This window comes from Fistularia commersonii, chromosome 12, assembly GCF_037954325.1.
Source record: "Fistularia commersonii isolate RoL2024-O1a breed Wild chromosome 12, RoL_Fcom_v1.0, whole genome shotgun sequence".
Classification (NCBI taxonomy): Eukaryota; Metazoa; Chordata; class Actinopteri; order Syngnathiformes; family Fistulariidae; genus Fistularia; species Fistularia commersonii.
Window position 1 is genome coordinate 16,039,760 of NC_141295.1, and position 16,553 is coordinate 16,056,312.

Consider the following 16,553-nt stretch of genomic DNA (forward strand, 5'->3'; position numbering starts at 1 on the left):
TACATTACTATTAGTATTATTCATATAATTATTATTTTTATTATTAATAGTTGCAGCAATTTCAAATGTGTCATATCAAATAGAAATAACAATAAGGGTAATAATAATAATACTAATGATAACTATTACTATTATCATCATCATCATCATTAGGACAGTAGTATAATTACTAGTTATTATTGTGGTTGTTATTAGTACAATTATTTGATATGATGATCTTTTAATTGCTATTATTCTAATTATTGATAAATTACCAGTATATTTGTTTTGACAGTAAATATGCACTTTATGAATATATAAACTAGACTGACACAGCCCCTGAATATTAGCTTAGTCTTCGAGCTTATTAGCACTAATCTTTAATATATGTCTATATTATATATATATATATATATATATATATATATATATATATATATGCATATGTGTGTGTGTGTGTGTATATATATATAAATACATATACACACATAAATATGTACATGTATATTTATATATGTGTGTGTATACATGTATACATATATACATATATACATGTATATACATATATAAACCTGATTTTTTTCACCTCTCCTGACCTCAGCACACATCAATCTGGCGAACGCATTGTCTCATCCTGCGGCGGAAAGAAATGAATCACTCATGTTCCGAAAGGCTGCCGTCAGGCAGTCACCCTGGACATGGCGGCGGGATTCCAGCACGATCGCATCATGGCCAAACATGTCGAGAAGAGGCGAAGGTTAGACCTCGTAAATTTTGATCGCGTTTCTGAAGCCTGAAAACAGGAAAATCTTCCGCGCCGCGATGGGAAAATTCTAACCCCGATCGGTCTAATTGATAGAAAGCGAGCGGGTCAGAGCCGAGTTCGAGTGAGCGCTTCCGGGCTACCCTGGATAATATTTGCCCACTTGTTGCAGCGGCTTCAAAAACGAACTACTGACACGACTTGTTTGAGCTCCGCTGAGTGAATAGCCATCGGCAAAACTCGACTTCTGTCAGTTAAGAAAAATGTGTTTCTGAAAGCCGAGCTTTGTAGTTCACTAACTCGGAGTATTGTTCAATATTTGTCCGTTTGTGCTTCTGCCTTTGCGGGCCTCCTCATCACACTTTGATGCTCAAACACCTTCCCTCCTTCCTTCGGGCGTGATCCGAGCCCAAGGAAAACAGATATGTAAACAGATTAGGCCCCGGTGCAGGAGAGGGGATTTCTACGCTTTATTTCTTGGCCGACATGGCGAGAATGTGCTAATACCCGCAGCCGCATTTGTACCTTTTGTTTTTCTCCCACTGACCCACATACACTCTGATTAGAAACTGACCTGGCATTTAGGGGCGTTTACCCCCCAAAATAGGGCATTTACAAGAGCGCGGCGGGAGTCCGCCGTATCTTTGTGCAAACCGGGTCGCGTTTTTTTGTGTTTTGTTGTGTTTAATTATTATTATTATTACATCAACGCGAGCCTGGGAAAGCTGCGCCGCACATAAAACAAAGACGGAAACATAACTCACGCGGATATGAGATGCCTTTTGCATGTGTGTTGCGTGGGGACGTGCATCTTCCTGCTTTGACTGGCTGCTACATACCACACTGACAGGACGGATCTGGGGTTTGATTTAAAAGCCCGGGCTATTCGATATGGACTGCGGCGGAGCAGCACGGTGACGCGCCGAAATTTCATCAAAAAAAAAATAAAAAATAAAAAAAAAAATCTTGTTTTAGGATCGGGGGCGGACGACGACGTCATTATAACGTTCAACAAAATGAGCCGGATAAAGCGGTATTATCTATTTGTGTGCAGAGGTGACCGGTTGGAGCAGGTCGCTCTCTCTCTCTGTGCACCAAATCCAAACAGGGTCATGAGACACCACAGGCTCAGTGAAACCTTAGCCAAGGTCAGAGAGGAATAACAGCTCCTCGCTCTCTCCCGTCATTTCCCCCCGTCCCTTTTTTCTTACGCTTGTTCGCCCTCTCTCCTTGTCACACAATTTTCTCAAGCCATCCAAAAGCTCTCTCTCTCTCTCTCTCTCTCTCTCTCTCTGACTCCACGTTACGTGTTCAACTGACAAGTTCTGACAACTCCTCTGCGCACATTTCTCCTTTTTCCTCGGCGCCATCTCTCAATGACGGCTCCTACTTCCTACAAAGCATCAGAAAATCCAGAGTCGGCTTCAGTCGAGCTATATTTTGACCCGCGCACTCGCAGAAACGCGAAGCGCCTTCCATCCCCGCGTTTTTTTGCTTCGTAGCCCCGCTTCTTCCTTTCTCCGTGAAATTCCGGGCCCCGGGTTTCAAGGCTCGGAGGAAAAATAGCAGGTCTTGGAGCGCTGCCTGGTGCTTGACTGGCCTTTATTAAGTGCAGCAGGGCTCTCTGGAAACCCTCCAGGAGAGGAGAGGGAGGCCGCGGCAACAGAAGGACCGGCAGCGCCCCCTCCTTCCTTTTGTCTTTCCTTTCCCCGAAAGCAAACTACGCACCTGACCTTCTTACCGCCGCTTTTGCTCTCATTGTCAACACGCCTCTCCCCGGCCCTCGCCGTTTGCCGTCCTCCGCATCGCTCTCTCCTCCCCGCTTCCAGGTGACTCCGCCGGATCGAGCGGCGATCGGGGGGTGGGGGTGGGGGGGCAGAGAAGCTTTCATGCGGCGTCTTTGTGAAAAAAGCCAAACCGGAAAAACAGTATCGGTAGATTCCTGCAGGAATATTCACTCTCGGACCTATATTTTGTTTTGTAAAGAAAACTGTTAAAGGAAATACAGGTGAACGAAACGCTCGTCTCAAAGTATCAGGTCATTTCCTGATCCTTTCCTGGATATTTTAGTTTTTTAATTGAACATATGTTTTTTTTGAAATTTTGTCCTCCTTTTTGCAATTTCTTCGCAAAGTAACCGTGTTCACTTAATCGCCGCCTCCGGCAGGCGAGTTCACGCCACCGCTCTTCACAGAGTTTCTGACACGGGGAAACCAAGACACTTTAGAAATGACAAATAAAAAACACTCGACATCCTGCTGCCAGCAGCAACTCGGTTTTAATAACGACAGCGTTCTTCTCCAATTCAGTTAGAAGTTAGAGGTATAATTAAATAAAGTAAATACAAATCAGAATAAATCCATAAATCCACTATCTGACGCGCGTCCAGCACTCGGGAAGCCTATCCCAACCGTCATTGGGCGAGAGAAACATAGATGTATAGAAACATACAACCCTCATATTCACCCTCTCATTTACAAGTCATGCAGAGACACAACCATTTTTCTTTTCCTTCAGCGAATCAACCTTCTCCATCTAACTCTATTTTCTGTATCCTCCCCTCTCACACCATCTAAACTAAATAAATCTTCTCTTTGGTCTTCCTCTAGACCAGGGGTCACGGCTCTTACGTCCTTACGCTGCGGCTCAGAGTGGCTTGGGACAATAAATTATAAGAATTTTAATTGAAATGTATTTTATTTGTGTTGGTTTAATTTTTTTTTCCTTTTTTTAATTTTAGTTTTAAATTGGAAGATTATTGTGATCTTGAAATAGTAAAATGAAATTAAGATTTATTATTTTTTGACGCTAAAAATAAACCTCACCAATATACCCGCCAAAACGGCGTCAATTTGTCGAGACTTTCAACCCCAGGAACCCAAAATACGGAGAAATGTAAGAAAAGAAAACTATCCGAAGAACTATAAAAGTAAGAAGAAGCAATATATATATAATGGTACCTTTATTTTGGACGTCAATTTGTCGAGACTTTCAACCCCAGGTTGGAAAAGTATGGAGAAATGTGAGAAAAGAAAAATATCCGAAGAAGTATAAACGTAAGAAAAAGCAATATATGTAATGGTACCTTTATTTTAGACGTCAAATAATAATTGCGGCTCTTAGTGTTTTCCCATTCCGTGGAAACCGGGTCCAAAAGGCTCTTTGGGTGTTAAAGGTTGCTGACCCCTGACCTAGACCTTCAATTCCAGCATCCGTCTACCGATATATTCGCTATCCCTCCTCTGCACATGACCCAACCGTCTCAGACCTTCTCCAAAACATCTAACATACGTCCGTCCTCTGATGGACTCATTCCTGATCCCATCCATCCCGGTCTCTCCCAAAGAGAACCTCAGCATCTTTTCTTCAACGCCGCTCAATGCGAAGACGATCGGGCGGTCGAAGTTGCGCGACGAAACGAAACCGGGGCCTCTGTCGATGATCGTCACGAGCCGGCTGAGTAAACGGACGGTATTTAACCCCATATAAAGTGGAAGATTGCCGCGCTACGAAAACCGGTTTACTTTAAATTATCCCTAAAAAGTCTGAGAAGACGGCTGTCGGATTGCATAAAGTGGTCTTATTAGGACGTGAAAATGTCGAACGGCAGAAACGCGCAGCGCCGCTCGTGAAAGCTGTGCCTTTTTTTTTTTTTTTTTTTTTCCTCTCTTCCAGGATCAACACACCGCTTTGAGAAGCCTCGGTAACTGAAAAATAAATACCCTGCCAATAAATATTTCCACCGATTGGCACCGGTGCAGAAGTTCAGAAAGTCTGATGTCTGGCCAGCACGCAGGCCCTTCAAATAGCTCACCCCTCCAAATTCCCCCCACCCCAGAAGACCCCTTTTCCCACCCCTTTCTCATCAGCGCAGGGCAGCAGCGGATCTTTTGTACGCAACTTTTTAAATTTTTTTTTATTAATATTTACGTCTGGGTGTGGACAGAGGAGTTTTGACACCGGTGCCATCGCTGAAACTCTCGCCAGTTGAAATTGAACCGACGGCGTTGGAGCGCGCTGCGTTGAGGTGATGGAAAAACACCGGGTTCGCTTTCCAACTTCCTTCGAAATTTTTGGTCCAGCGTATCCTTTCTTGTGAAGCGGCGGTTTAGCGAAAAAAAAAAAAAAAAAAAAGAAAGAAAGAAAAGGCGTCAACACAGCGAGACTTTGTGCAATTTGTTAATCCAATTAGAAGTGAAGGGATAAAATTTGTCACTCAAAGTGAGGAATCAGAATCGCACAAGCGTACGTTTCCAGTGGGATCTCGCGGACGTTGAAAAGGATGAGCAGGTATGACAATTTGACGTTTGTGCTTCACGAATAGTAACGCGGCGCTGTACGCTCCTCGGCGCCGAAGCACGCGGGGCGAGATCGGGTGACTCGGTTTACAAACGTCCCGCCGGGTGACATTTGGTTTAGGGTGATGGCGCCTGCTTATGGTCTGCGCCAGTTCATCACGGCGGGCTAAAAATATCCGCTCTGTTATGATTATTCCTGGTTGTTGGTGACCAGTATAACATTGCAAAGTGTTTGATATTCATTCATTCATTCATTCTCTCTGGGTTGTGGAGTGCTGGTTCTGATCGCAGCTGTCAATCACCCAGAGGTGGGGTTCATTCTGGACCGCTTGCCAATCGATCACAGAGCCTCATATAGACATACAACCAGTCATTCACTCTTTCACAAATCATTTAGTGACATACAATCATTCACTCACTCATTCACAAATAATATGAAGACATACAATCATTCATTCACATATCACATAGAGATACATTCATTCACTCCCTCATTCACAATCATATAAAGACATAAAACCGTTCACTCACTCATTCAAAGACATTCAACCATTCACTCATTCATCCACAAATCATATTGTGACATACAACATTCACTCATTCATGCATATGTCACATAGCGATACATTCACTCACTCACTCATTCACATGCACGACCATTCACTCACTAATTCGCAAATCATTCAAAGACATGCAACCGTTCACTCATTCATTCGCAAAGCCTTTAGTGGCGTACAACCATTCACTCACTCATTCACACACCATTCAAAGACATGCAATCACTAACAAATCAAATGGAGACACACAACCATAGACTCATTCATTCACAAATCATATCGTGACATACAACCAATCACAGGTCATATACAGACATACAACCATTCACTCACTCATGTGCACATCACATATGGATACATTGACGTGCGCAAACATTCACTCGCTCGCTCATTGACAAATCATATAAAGACACAATCATTTACCCACACGGTCACATTTCATATGGCGATACATTCACTCATTCATTCACATGCACAAACATTCAGTCACTCATGCACATGCCACATAGATACATTCACTCACTCACTTCACAAATCATTCAAAGACAAAACACCATTCGCTTCCCATTCACGTGCACAACCATTTACTCACTCATTCACAAATCATTCAAACACACAACCATTGACTTAGACATTCACACATCACATAGAGATACATTCACTCACTCACTCACTCACGCACAACCACACTCAACCACGCATTTACAAATAATATAGCGACATATAGCATTCACTCGCTCACGCACAACAATTCACTCACTCGTTCGCACATCACATAGAGATACATTCACTCATTCATTCACAAATCACATGGAGACATACAACTATTAACACGTCATTCAAAGACATACAACCATTCACTCACTCATGTACACATCCCATAGATACAGTCACTCACTCATTCACATGCACAATCCTTCACTCACTCATTCACAAATCATCTAAAGACAACTATTCACTCATGTCAAATAGAGACATACATCCATTCATTACTAATTTGCACGTCAAAGAGTCCAACATTCACTCACTCATTCACATTTCATATAAAGGCATAAAACCATTCACTCACTCATTTACGTCATATATAGACATATAACTATTCATGACCGTAAAATTGTTAGCGCAGATGCTATTAGTGGTACGAGTTCATCTGTAGGCGTCTCTGCAAACCCTCACACCTCCCAGCTTTCTACCTCTCTAGGTCGAGGTAGAAGGTCGCCCACGTCGAGCGTTGGGTTGGTTTTTCAGTCGTAAGTCTAGACGAGTGTGATCCAGACCTGTTCTGCTCTGGAAAGTGTCATCCTTCAACCGTGTGGTGATTTGGCGCCATAAAAATAAAATCTGACTTGACTCCAACTCCAACTCGCGCCGCCGTAAACGTCCGCCGAGCTACCGGAGAGCTTCCGTGGAAATTTTCCACTAGAAAAAACAAAACATCTGAGGTCTCCTCAGGCCGAGATGTTGATTGAGCCTGACGGGCGGGATGGAAACATTCCTTGATTTTCGACCGACATCTGAATCGAGGTTAGCGTTCACCTGAGCTCTCACTGCTGAAAGCTGCCGCACGTTCTTTGTGCGAAAGTCCAGGAGTTTGACTTCTGATTGTGTTTGAGAAGATAATGACCAGGGTTCCATTCGGATGTGAGCTGTTTATTCAAGGCAAAGCCCACCTTGCAGAGGAACCTCATGTTTCCCATTTGTGACAATAATTCCACACAACGGATTGAACGGAGCTGAAAACGATCAGCGAAGCACGCACGACGTACGTTTCCAACCGAACTCCGAACGCCACGTTCTCCATCGGCCGGGATTCTTCTTGGTCAGTTTCAGATTCTGCGGCAAATTTCTGAAAGGTTTTCCTATAAATCCGGTGCCAAATCTTAAACGGAGGCCGTTTAGCATCTGGAGGATTTCTGAAATAAAAGCCTCTGACAGGTGCTCCATGCCGTTGTCACATTAATGGCGCCGCCAACCGCGGAGGGGAAATCACAAAGTCACAACGAAACAGCCGACGACGATCGAAAACCAAAAGACTTAAACCACACGGCTGACCTACGAAGGGAAACACAAATCGACTCAATCGTCGCCATCCGTTCATGATTTTTTTTTCTTACTGACTGCTTATGACTGAGACGAAGACGGACGCGTGGCGAGCAGCGGTAAAGGTAGAAAATGCATCCTCGCCAGAGATTCAGTTACATGAAGCAGCACCTCTTGCAGGCCCTGCAGCTCCACCGCTTACCTGTGCTGAGCAGCAGCAGGACCTTCATGGAGAGGAACTCGTCGTAGGTGAGCTGCAGTCGGACAAACTCCTGGCTCACCTGCCTCATGCCCAGACACAGGTCGTACATGGCGGACTGCTGCATGCGATCCCTGTGGAGAAACACACACACACACACATGGAGAAGCTGGGATGTCAAACAGCTACACACAGACGGGAGGAAATGACAATATAAACTATTTCAGGGTTTAAACTGTCTGGAGTTATTATTTACGAATCAGCATTCACTCAATCGTACCCTGAGCGCAATTTGCCTGCAATTCCAGCAGCGGCGGTTTCGACCCGGGTGAAACATTATTTCCACCCGGTGCAGATGGGGATCCTGCTAGTCTAGGCTAAGAGCAGAATACCAAATCCACCCTCCCTCCCTCCCCCACCACCACCACCTCCGCCAGATTGCAGAGGGCTGCATGCAGTTTCCCAACACAGATGCGGCGCTTTTAGAAAGCCGTGGCGGAAGAGGTAAGACCCGGCGTCTAACCTTAATCACCTCGCAAACACGCCCAATAACATCGTTGATCCAAGCCTCCGCGTACAAACATAGACGTCGCCGGGGTGACGAGAGGTCGGCCTCTCGCAGCCTCTTCGGTTCCGCACGCGTTTTTGTTCGACCGATCTTAGTTTACGTCATAAAGAAGAAAAAAAAATCAAAAACAGGAAAGGAAAATTAAGAGTGATAAATAGCCGGCCAATCAGAAATGTGCTCCGCAGATGCCACAGAACCAGGGTTTGGTGTGTGTGAGTGTGTGTGTGTGTGTGTGGGGGGGGGGGGTCTCAGGCTGGAGATGCCAGCTCTGTCTGTTATAAATCAACGTTGCATCTGGAATACGGTAATTAAATGCAAGTGGAGTTGCTGGCTTGAGAGATGTTTCGGTTTTTCGCCTGTAATACGGCGAAAGTGCGGCGCTCCATAGGGATGAACACACTGACAATTAGCTCCTGATTGCTGAATGATGACTGATTTCAGGAACTGGATGAAGAATAATGCGTAGTGTTTACTGTACAACTGTGTGCGTGTGTGTGTGTGTGTGTGTGTCAGGCAGACCGAGCCGCTGACGAGCTGTGACAGTGTCTGAGCGAGGATGGAATCCTTCCACCACCGAGCAGCACTGCGGTTTTGCAGAGACCGGCGTTAGATAGACTCTCGGCCCGTGTGGAGTTATCCACAACTTTTTTTTTTCTCTCTCTCTCTTTCTCTCTCTCTACTGAAATCAGTTTTGCTGAATCACTGCCCAAAATGAGCTGCTGGTTTTGGGGAGGAAGCGAAAAAGAAAAAAAAAAAAAAAAAAAGAAAAAAGAAGAAAAAAAAAAAAAAAAAACTGGCGATCTCACTCCTTACCCTCCTCATCTCTTTAAATCTCCGCCTCGCTCTCTGTTTCTCTTTCTATCTCCCCCCGCCAGCTTCGACTCCTCCCCGCCTCCCCCCCCCCGTCCCCCCGCTCTCCGTTTCTATGGTAAATGATCGAGGGAGCCGGGAGAGGAAAGCTGACGGATAAACGTGGCCAATGGCATTTGTTTGCTCAGAAAAGTACATTCAATTAATTGCCATTCGAGCAGAAATCCTAATTAATCATTACGTGTAACGTCAAATTCCTCCTTAACGCTGCACAGGGATGCAGTGTAAATAAGTTTGGCGCTGCGGCGTAGCGGCCCCTTGACAGAGCGTGTTTTGTTAGCGGCGCTATCGAACCGAAAGCTATTTGGGGTCCAAACTAATTGATCCTGATCTCTGCTGATCCGCAGCTACGAGTGACGGGGAGAGACAGCCGGGAACCCAAATAATTTAGCATTTTTTTGGACAGTTCGTTAGTGCAAAACAAATAAAATAAACGTGTAATTAACTCATTCATTCATTATCTCAACTATTTTTCTAGCATTCTCAGAGGCTGAGTTTATAAAGTAGCGCTTGAAAAAAATCCACACACTGAAAAAGATGATTTATTTTACATGTAACACAAAAACACATCTCCCGTAAGCATGTGAGGGAGAGCTTATATTTGCTCGAAACGTCATGTGTGAGTAAGTGTTTTTGCGTTATATATAAAATAAATCATCTTTCTTTTTTGAGCATTTTTGGTTTGCGGATTTTTTCAAACTGTACTTGTGCGTGTGTTTTCCTTTTTTAGCTCTTTAGAGATTATTTTCACAGATCATGTAGAGAAACAGCTATTCATTTTCTCATTAAAATGTTAAATTTAGGGTCTCCTGTACTCCAGTACTGTACATTTTTGGACTGAAGGACCCCCATTACTCCCCGTCGGATTCAATCCAGGGATTTTCTGGCAGTGACGCTAAAAGTGATGGCGTGATAGCCGCTGCACCATATTCATCTAAAATAAAAGACTGATTCATATTTCAAACTGTCAGTTGTTTGTTATAGTCTGCTCAACAAAATAAAGGGAGCTCTAAAATAACACATCCTAGATCTGAATGAATGGCCTATTCTTATGAAATACTTTGGTCTTTACATAGTTGAATATGCTGACAACAAAATCACACAAAAATGATCAATAGAAATCAAACGTATGAACCCGCGGAGGTCCGGATTTGGGGTCTCACTCAAAATTAAAGTGGAAAAACTCACTATGGGCTGATTTCCTTAAAACAAATCCAAATGAATCAGCGCTGCTTGCAGTTCGATTTCACAAAAGTGAAAGTGTTCTCTTGCTGTGTTCCCTTTGTGATTTTTTTGGAGCGGTATATATCTACTACTGGAAGAGAAGTTTACATTTTAGCATTTAATTCCTAAAGCTGCGAAAACCTGCGATTTTAGTTTTTGGTATCTGCCATTCATCAGAATCTAGATGCTTCAGATTAAGCTTCTGAAAAAGCACATCCCTCTTTGCAGAATCCCTGATAAGAGACATATTTTACTCTAAAAGCTAAGTGAGTGGACATTTCATTCAATAAAAGCCTTAATGTGCTGCGTCAATGGGGAATGAGTAGCTATGAAAACAGCTTTTAGCAGGGACTTGGAAGGAGCTGGCAAAGTAGGAGTTATTTTGTTTTCCGCGGTCACCGGATTATTGGCTAAATCTACATAACAGACGAAAGGCAAGTTTGCGCAAGAGTATAAACCTTGACCTAAAAGCAGGTCTTGGAAGACACAGCAGGGGTGGCAGATATCCAGGGTGGTGTGACAGTTCACCAAGCATGTCACCAACATCCAGTCTGCCACTTACTTCCAGCTGTGCTTCATCTCATCCGCGCTGCCAAAGCGAATATCCCGCGCATCCGTCAAGCCGACAGGCCCGTTGTACCTGCGTCCCATGAAGACATGGCGGCATGCAGTGGAATCCCAAAAAAAAAAAAAAAAAAAATTATAATGTCTCTGCAAAAACACATTTCTCTAATTGAATATGACGAGTTGGCGAGGACAAAGGGATCGCGTATCCCTTTGCATTTTAAACGCTCTTGATCCCTCCTATTTACCAGATCTGCTTTTATTCCATGAACTCCCAAGAACACCCAGGTCTTCAGGTAATGGGATTTCCATTATTCCCAAACTTCATGCAAAAACAAAAAAAAAACAAAGCGAGAGAAAGCTTCTTTTCACGATCACGGCTTGCGTCTGGTGACCGGAGGGCGGCAATGAATGATGATCGATTTAAAAGGAATCTCAAGACCAAACAACCTAAGAACAAACGCCCTTCTTAAAATAATATTTATATTTTCATGGTTCCCTCTTTTAAGAGCTCTTCTTTCAGCTGTCAATCACAGCATGTTATTATTTCAAATACAGTTTTATTTACTTTTCAATACCAATTATATATTCCATCTGTTTCCACCTAGATTCGTATTTATTAGTATAGATCCCAACCGGAGGCGTACAGCAGACATTGATTTTGAATCAACATGCATTTTATATGATCACAAATCGACCCTAATATGATATATAAGATCATGGTATCCCCTCTGTCGTCAGCCACTTCCAGCCAGAAAAGTTCTACAAAATCTCAGATTCGAATCTCGAAGAGCTTGGAACTCTTCGTCGGTCCACTTTGTCGCAAGTCGCGAGAAAAGGGCTGACCGGCGAACACCGCGTTTTTTTTTTTAAATGGCGTCCTGCATCAAGTGATGGCCGCCGGTTCTGAATTCCACCAATCAGCAAGCACCTACGTCACATCAGTTAATAGGAGACAGTAAAAACACCTTTCCTTGGAAAAGGAGCTGTTCCAAAGCAGGAAAATACAAGCTATTTCTTGAAAAGGTTCTTGTACCTGAAAAAAAGTTCCTGGGAACTTCAAAAAGTTCCCACAGCGCGACAGATGTTCTAATTTCCCCCGTCAACAGCAGAATGACTTCCTCATATGTTTATTCTGCTAATTTTTTCTGACTCAATTCACATTTCAACACATTAAAAAAGACAAATAGGGCCTTATCGTCTGTTCTGGGTTAATGAGCTGAGCCGGGTTTCTTGAAAGTCCTCCTATCTGCAAATGTATTTTTGTGACTGATAAACTAAAGTACCGCGATGAAACCTGTACATTCCATCGCTGATGTATCTCTCCGGATCGCTCCTCTGGCTCTCGGGTTCAACGTTCACCATCGAATTAAAGCAAGAACCCGAAATAACATACAAAGAACATCTGATAATAGGTATTTAAATCTCCTGTTTCATAACATGACCTGTCAACTCGCTTTTGGACAAACAAAATGCAGGTTCATTGCGCCTGAAGTTTCACGTTTTATCGTGACATTTCTGCTCTTTATCTATTTGGAATAGTAAAAAAAACAGCGCAGTGACATTGACTCAACCAAATTGGGCGAAAATCCCCAGCTTGCCAAACCCGCCCGGCTGCAACGAGCGGCCCACAGAGGCCGTTCGCCGCCTAATCCGCCATCTAATCTCAACATCTGATTCCTCACCAGTGACGCACCGCAACTAGAGAATACCCACATGCACTTAAAACTCGTCCGACTCTGCTTTTTCAACGTATTCAGGCACAGATCAAGTGGCCCATTAACCGTCTGCGTCGAGTGCAAGGAGTGCTAGAAATGATCTCCAGCTTTTTGGGTTGTTTTCAGGTGTGGAGACGGGATGGGACCCCCCCCCCCCCCCCCTCGAATTTCGTCTCTGCAGAGAAATTCACATTTCTCATTTCCCGTGGATTCGCTCGAAGCGGTTAGCTAGAGACGCTAATCGTCCTATCGTCACGTTACGTCATCAACCAATTGTCCGCCATGACGACAGTCAGGGACACGCTTGTCAAAGAGCGGCGTCCGTTTTTCGGTTTAGCGACACGACTTCGTAGCTTCCGCCGAGGTCTCCACCCGTGCGAGTCGGGGGGAAGGGCGGCTCGCCGATTGTCCGTAAATAAAAACATACAAATGAAGTATGACACGTATTAGATCAGGGTCAGCGCTGCATATTGAGAAAGAAAAGCTAGCGACGGGCGCCGGTTGCTGTGGATACTGGACCGTCCACGTACTCGTTGAAGATGAGGTCGGGGGCGAAGTAGAGCATCTGTCCGTTGGTGTGTTTGTAGGAGCGCCAGCTGAGGCAAAAGGAGGACAGACACATCCACGAATACTGGATCAGGGTGATTTGGTCCTCGATGGGCAGTCCCCGGAAACCTACCCAACAAACACAAGCACATGCAAATCAGAGCGGCATGAAGCGGATACGAAAATGGTTTCTTTTTTTTTTTTTTTTTCCCCCTAGCTAGTCATTTCACGGAGGAATTAAAAGGAATGCTCCGGAGGCCACCGAGGGACTTGTTGCAGATACAGATTGGCATTCGCAGCAAGAAGCAACCAAGGCAAACACACAGGGAGGAACCCTCTGTTCAGTCCGTCCAAAACCCGACGCGAGGGTTTCATAAGTAAAATCGGCAAACGCACCGTATTACGCGGGGGGATTTGTGATGTTTATACTCGGAAAAATGATCTCTGGCATAATTGGAACGTCACATCGGCTTCGGGAGTTCTCATTTTCCCGAGACCTTCGAATGGGCACGTCGGTGTTCCTGCACGCGTAAATTACACGGCGCCTTCATTTGCATGAGAGCGCTTTTGGTGTCTGTAATCCCAATATATGATAATCACCCGGTGGATGTTACTGGCGATTGGTTCAATATCCCGAGGGGCTCCGAGAATAGAGTGAAACAGGGGACTTGCCAAACTCTCAGTCAATCTCTGGCAGGGAATTCCTTGTGTAAAAACACGGTTCAACCGAGGACACGCACGTGACTTATCGGGGATTAGCGAGTATTTTCAGTGTCTTTGTGTCCAAATCGTGTTTTCGAGGTGCCGTGTTGACAAGGTGTACCCCCCCCACCCCCACCCACCCGCCCACCCCCACCCGAAACACAAAGGCGTTAAAAAAGACGGCTGAAATATTAATTTCCAAATGCAAACAATCGATAGTTTTTAACGCTCTTGGGGAGATGTGAACAGTCGGGTTCCACGTGGTACCGCGCGAGCGCCACGTCAAACTGAGAGCCGAATGCAGCCGGTGGCAGATCTGAAAGTCGAAAGGTACTCATTATGACCCTTCTGTCTGGCTCCCCTTCTATTTATACGTCCGGAAATGGCAAGCAGATACCATGGCGGTATCAAATAATTGCAATACAGCAAATTAAACAGCCTCAAGCAGCTACCTGCGAGGCATCTCTCAATGTCTCCAACCGTCAAGCATTTTTGTGGGAAATTATTCATCCTTATGTAAGTTTTTTTTTTTTTTCTTTCTATCTCTCCTTGCCGCAGGATTTAAGTCAAAATTAATGAGATCGGCACGAGATCGAACATCCGACGGCGGCGATACGGGCGGGGTTAGGTTTAGAAATCTTAATCTGAAATCAATTTGACGGTAAAATAGGATTAAATAGTAATCTCAACTGAAATGATACACATCATTATCATAAATATTCAAATCATTGTAGTCTGACATGACAAGGGGGGAGATGGATTTTCAATCGTCACAAAAATAGCGCCTAAATTAAAAACCTGATGGCTTTTTTTTTTTTATAAACATATACGACAAAAAAACAGCTACATTCTCAGGTATGAAAAGGTTATAAATTGGTGCACTTGTCAAATAATCAACCAAGTAATTTTTTTCAAAAAACACAAAAAACTGAGGCATATGTTGAAAAGGGAGGTGATTTTGAAAAAAAAAAAAAAAAAGAAGAAAAATCAATTATTTTAAGAAGGTGATGATATGAAATAATGAACAGACTCATACTGGATAACATAAAAAAATAAGCTGGATATAATCAACGGCAGAATTGTATCTTTTTCTGAAATCCATTTAAAATAAAACACTATTTCAAGGCGCAGCATTAGCACAATTCAAGCATGTTCAGACCCCCCACACTGACCTGGAAGTACTTTGGCCCACTTCACCATGCGCACCATCTGCTTTCCGGCCAGGCGGTTGAGACTGGACAACAGGTGGTCGGTGGTGTCAGGCTGTGCCGAGTCATAGCCAGAGCACACCTCCTCGGGCTCGATCAGCTCCAACACGCTGCAGATGGAGGGCGGCAGAAAAGGTGTAATAACCCCGGGACCGTGGGGCACCAGGGCATTGGCGGCGCTGGCGTTCAGCTCCTTCTCCGAAGAAAGGTAATCGCCTCCAACACCTCCTGTCGCGGTTTGGCCGTCTTTGCAGCCCTGCAGGTCCTCGCTGACCCCCTTCAACTTCCCTAACTTCTTGGACTTCCGGGCTGCGGGTTAAACACACAGTTGGTAATCACACATTTGTTCATTTTAATACTAATCCCACTGACGGTTCTGCCAACTGCTCATTGCTGGATAGACAAAACGCAGTTGAAAATAAGGGTTCTTTTTCTTGTTTGCAGCATATTCCTACCACCTTCATAAATTAAATACAGTTTAGGTATCGTGCTTAATATCCAAATGTGGAAACTTACAAAATCATAATTTTTTTTCCTAATCCCACACACTACAGGAGCCTAGTTTGGGAGTGGCTATTTCCCCCCCCTCTTCTTTCCCCTTCTTCTCCTTTCCTTTCTTACTTAAGATGGCACTGGAAGATGGCAGCCTGTTGCAGCGGCTCACCTGCTGCTGTAACATATGAATTTCCCCTTTGGGATCAATAAAGTATTCATTTGTTATTCATCCATTCATTCATTCAAATGTGCAACAAACAACCACTGAATAATTATAGATTCAAATTCAGAGAACTTTACCGTCACTTGCAGCACAGCACTGTGACACATATTTATTTAAATTTACCAATTCATCCACTCATGTTGTTGATTGATTTTTTTTTTTTTTCCCCCCCAATCTTTGGGGTCTTATTTATTTTTTTGCAGCAACTTTTCATATTCATTTATTCATTCAGTCATTCAATTTTACATGCAGCTTGTTCTGCACTTAGGGTCAATTTAGGGTTTCCAATAAACCTCCTGCATGTTTATGGACTGCAGGAGGAAACCGGAGAACTCGGGGAGAACATGGATACCTGATAGAGGGTTGAAAAAAATCTGCACACTAAAAGTGCTCCAAAAATAAAGATAATTTATTCCACATACAGTACAAAAAACATATTCTCACATGATTTTTATTTATTTTTTTTAGCACCTCTAGTTAGATATATTATTAACATTTCAACATTACAACATTATCTTCACCATTTCTCAAGACCAAACCCTAGAGACGGATACTTTTTCACACATGAACAGAGATGGAAAATAAAACATTCTTAAGGG

The 16,553-nt window shown here is 43.8% G+C and overlaps 1 protein-coding gene across 1 annotated transcript in view; it reads right to left on the minus strand.

Moving 5' to 3' along the window:
* Positions 1-16,553, minus strand: part of nr3c2 (nuclear receptor subfamily 3, group C, member 2) — a 94,952-nt gene that overhangs the window by 10,470 nt on the left and 67,929 nt on the right. Inside the window, exons 5-7 of the mRNA XM_086157372.1 lie at positions 15,201-15,545; positions 13,311-13,455; positions 7,840-7,970 (exon numbers count right to left, since the gene is read on the minus strand). Coding sequence (XP_086013498.1) covers positions 7,840-7,970; positions 13,311-13,455; positions 15,201-15,545 — 621 coding nt within the window. The remainder of the gene's footprint in view (positions 1-7,839; positions 7,971-13,310; positions 13,456-15,200; positions 15,546-16,553) is intronic.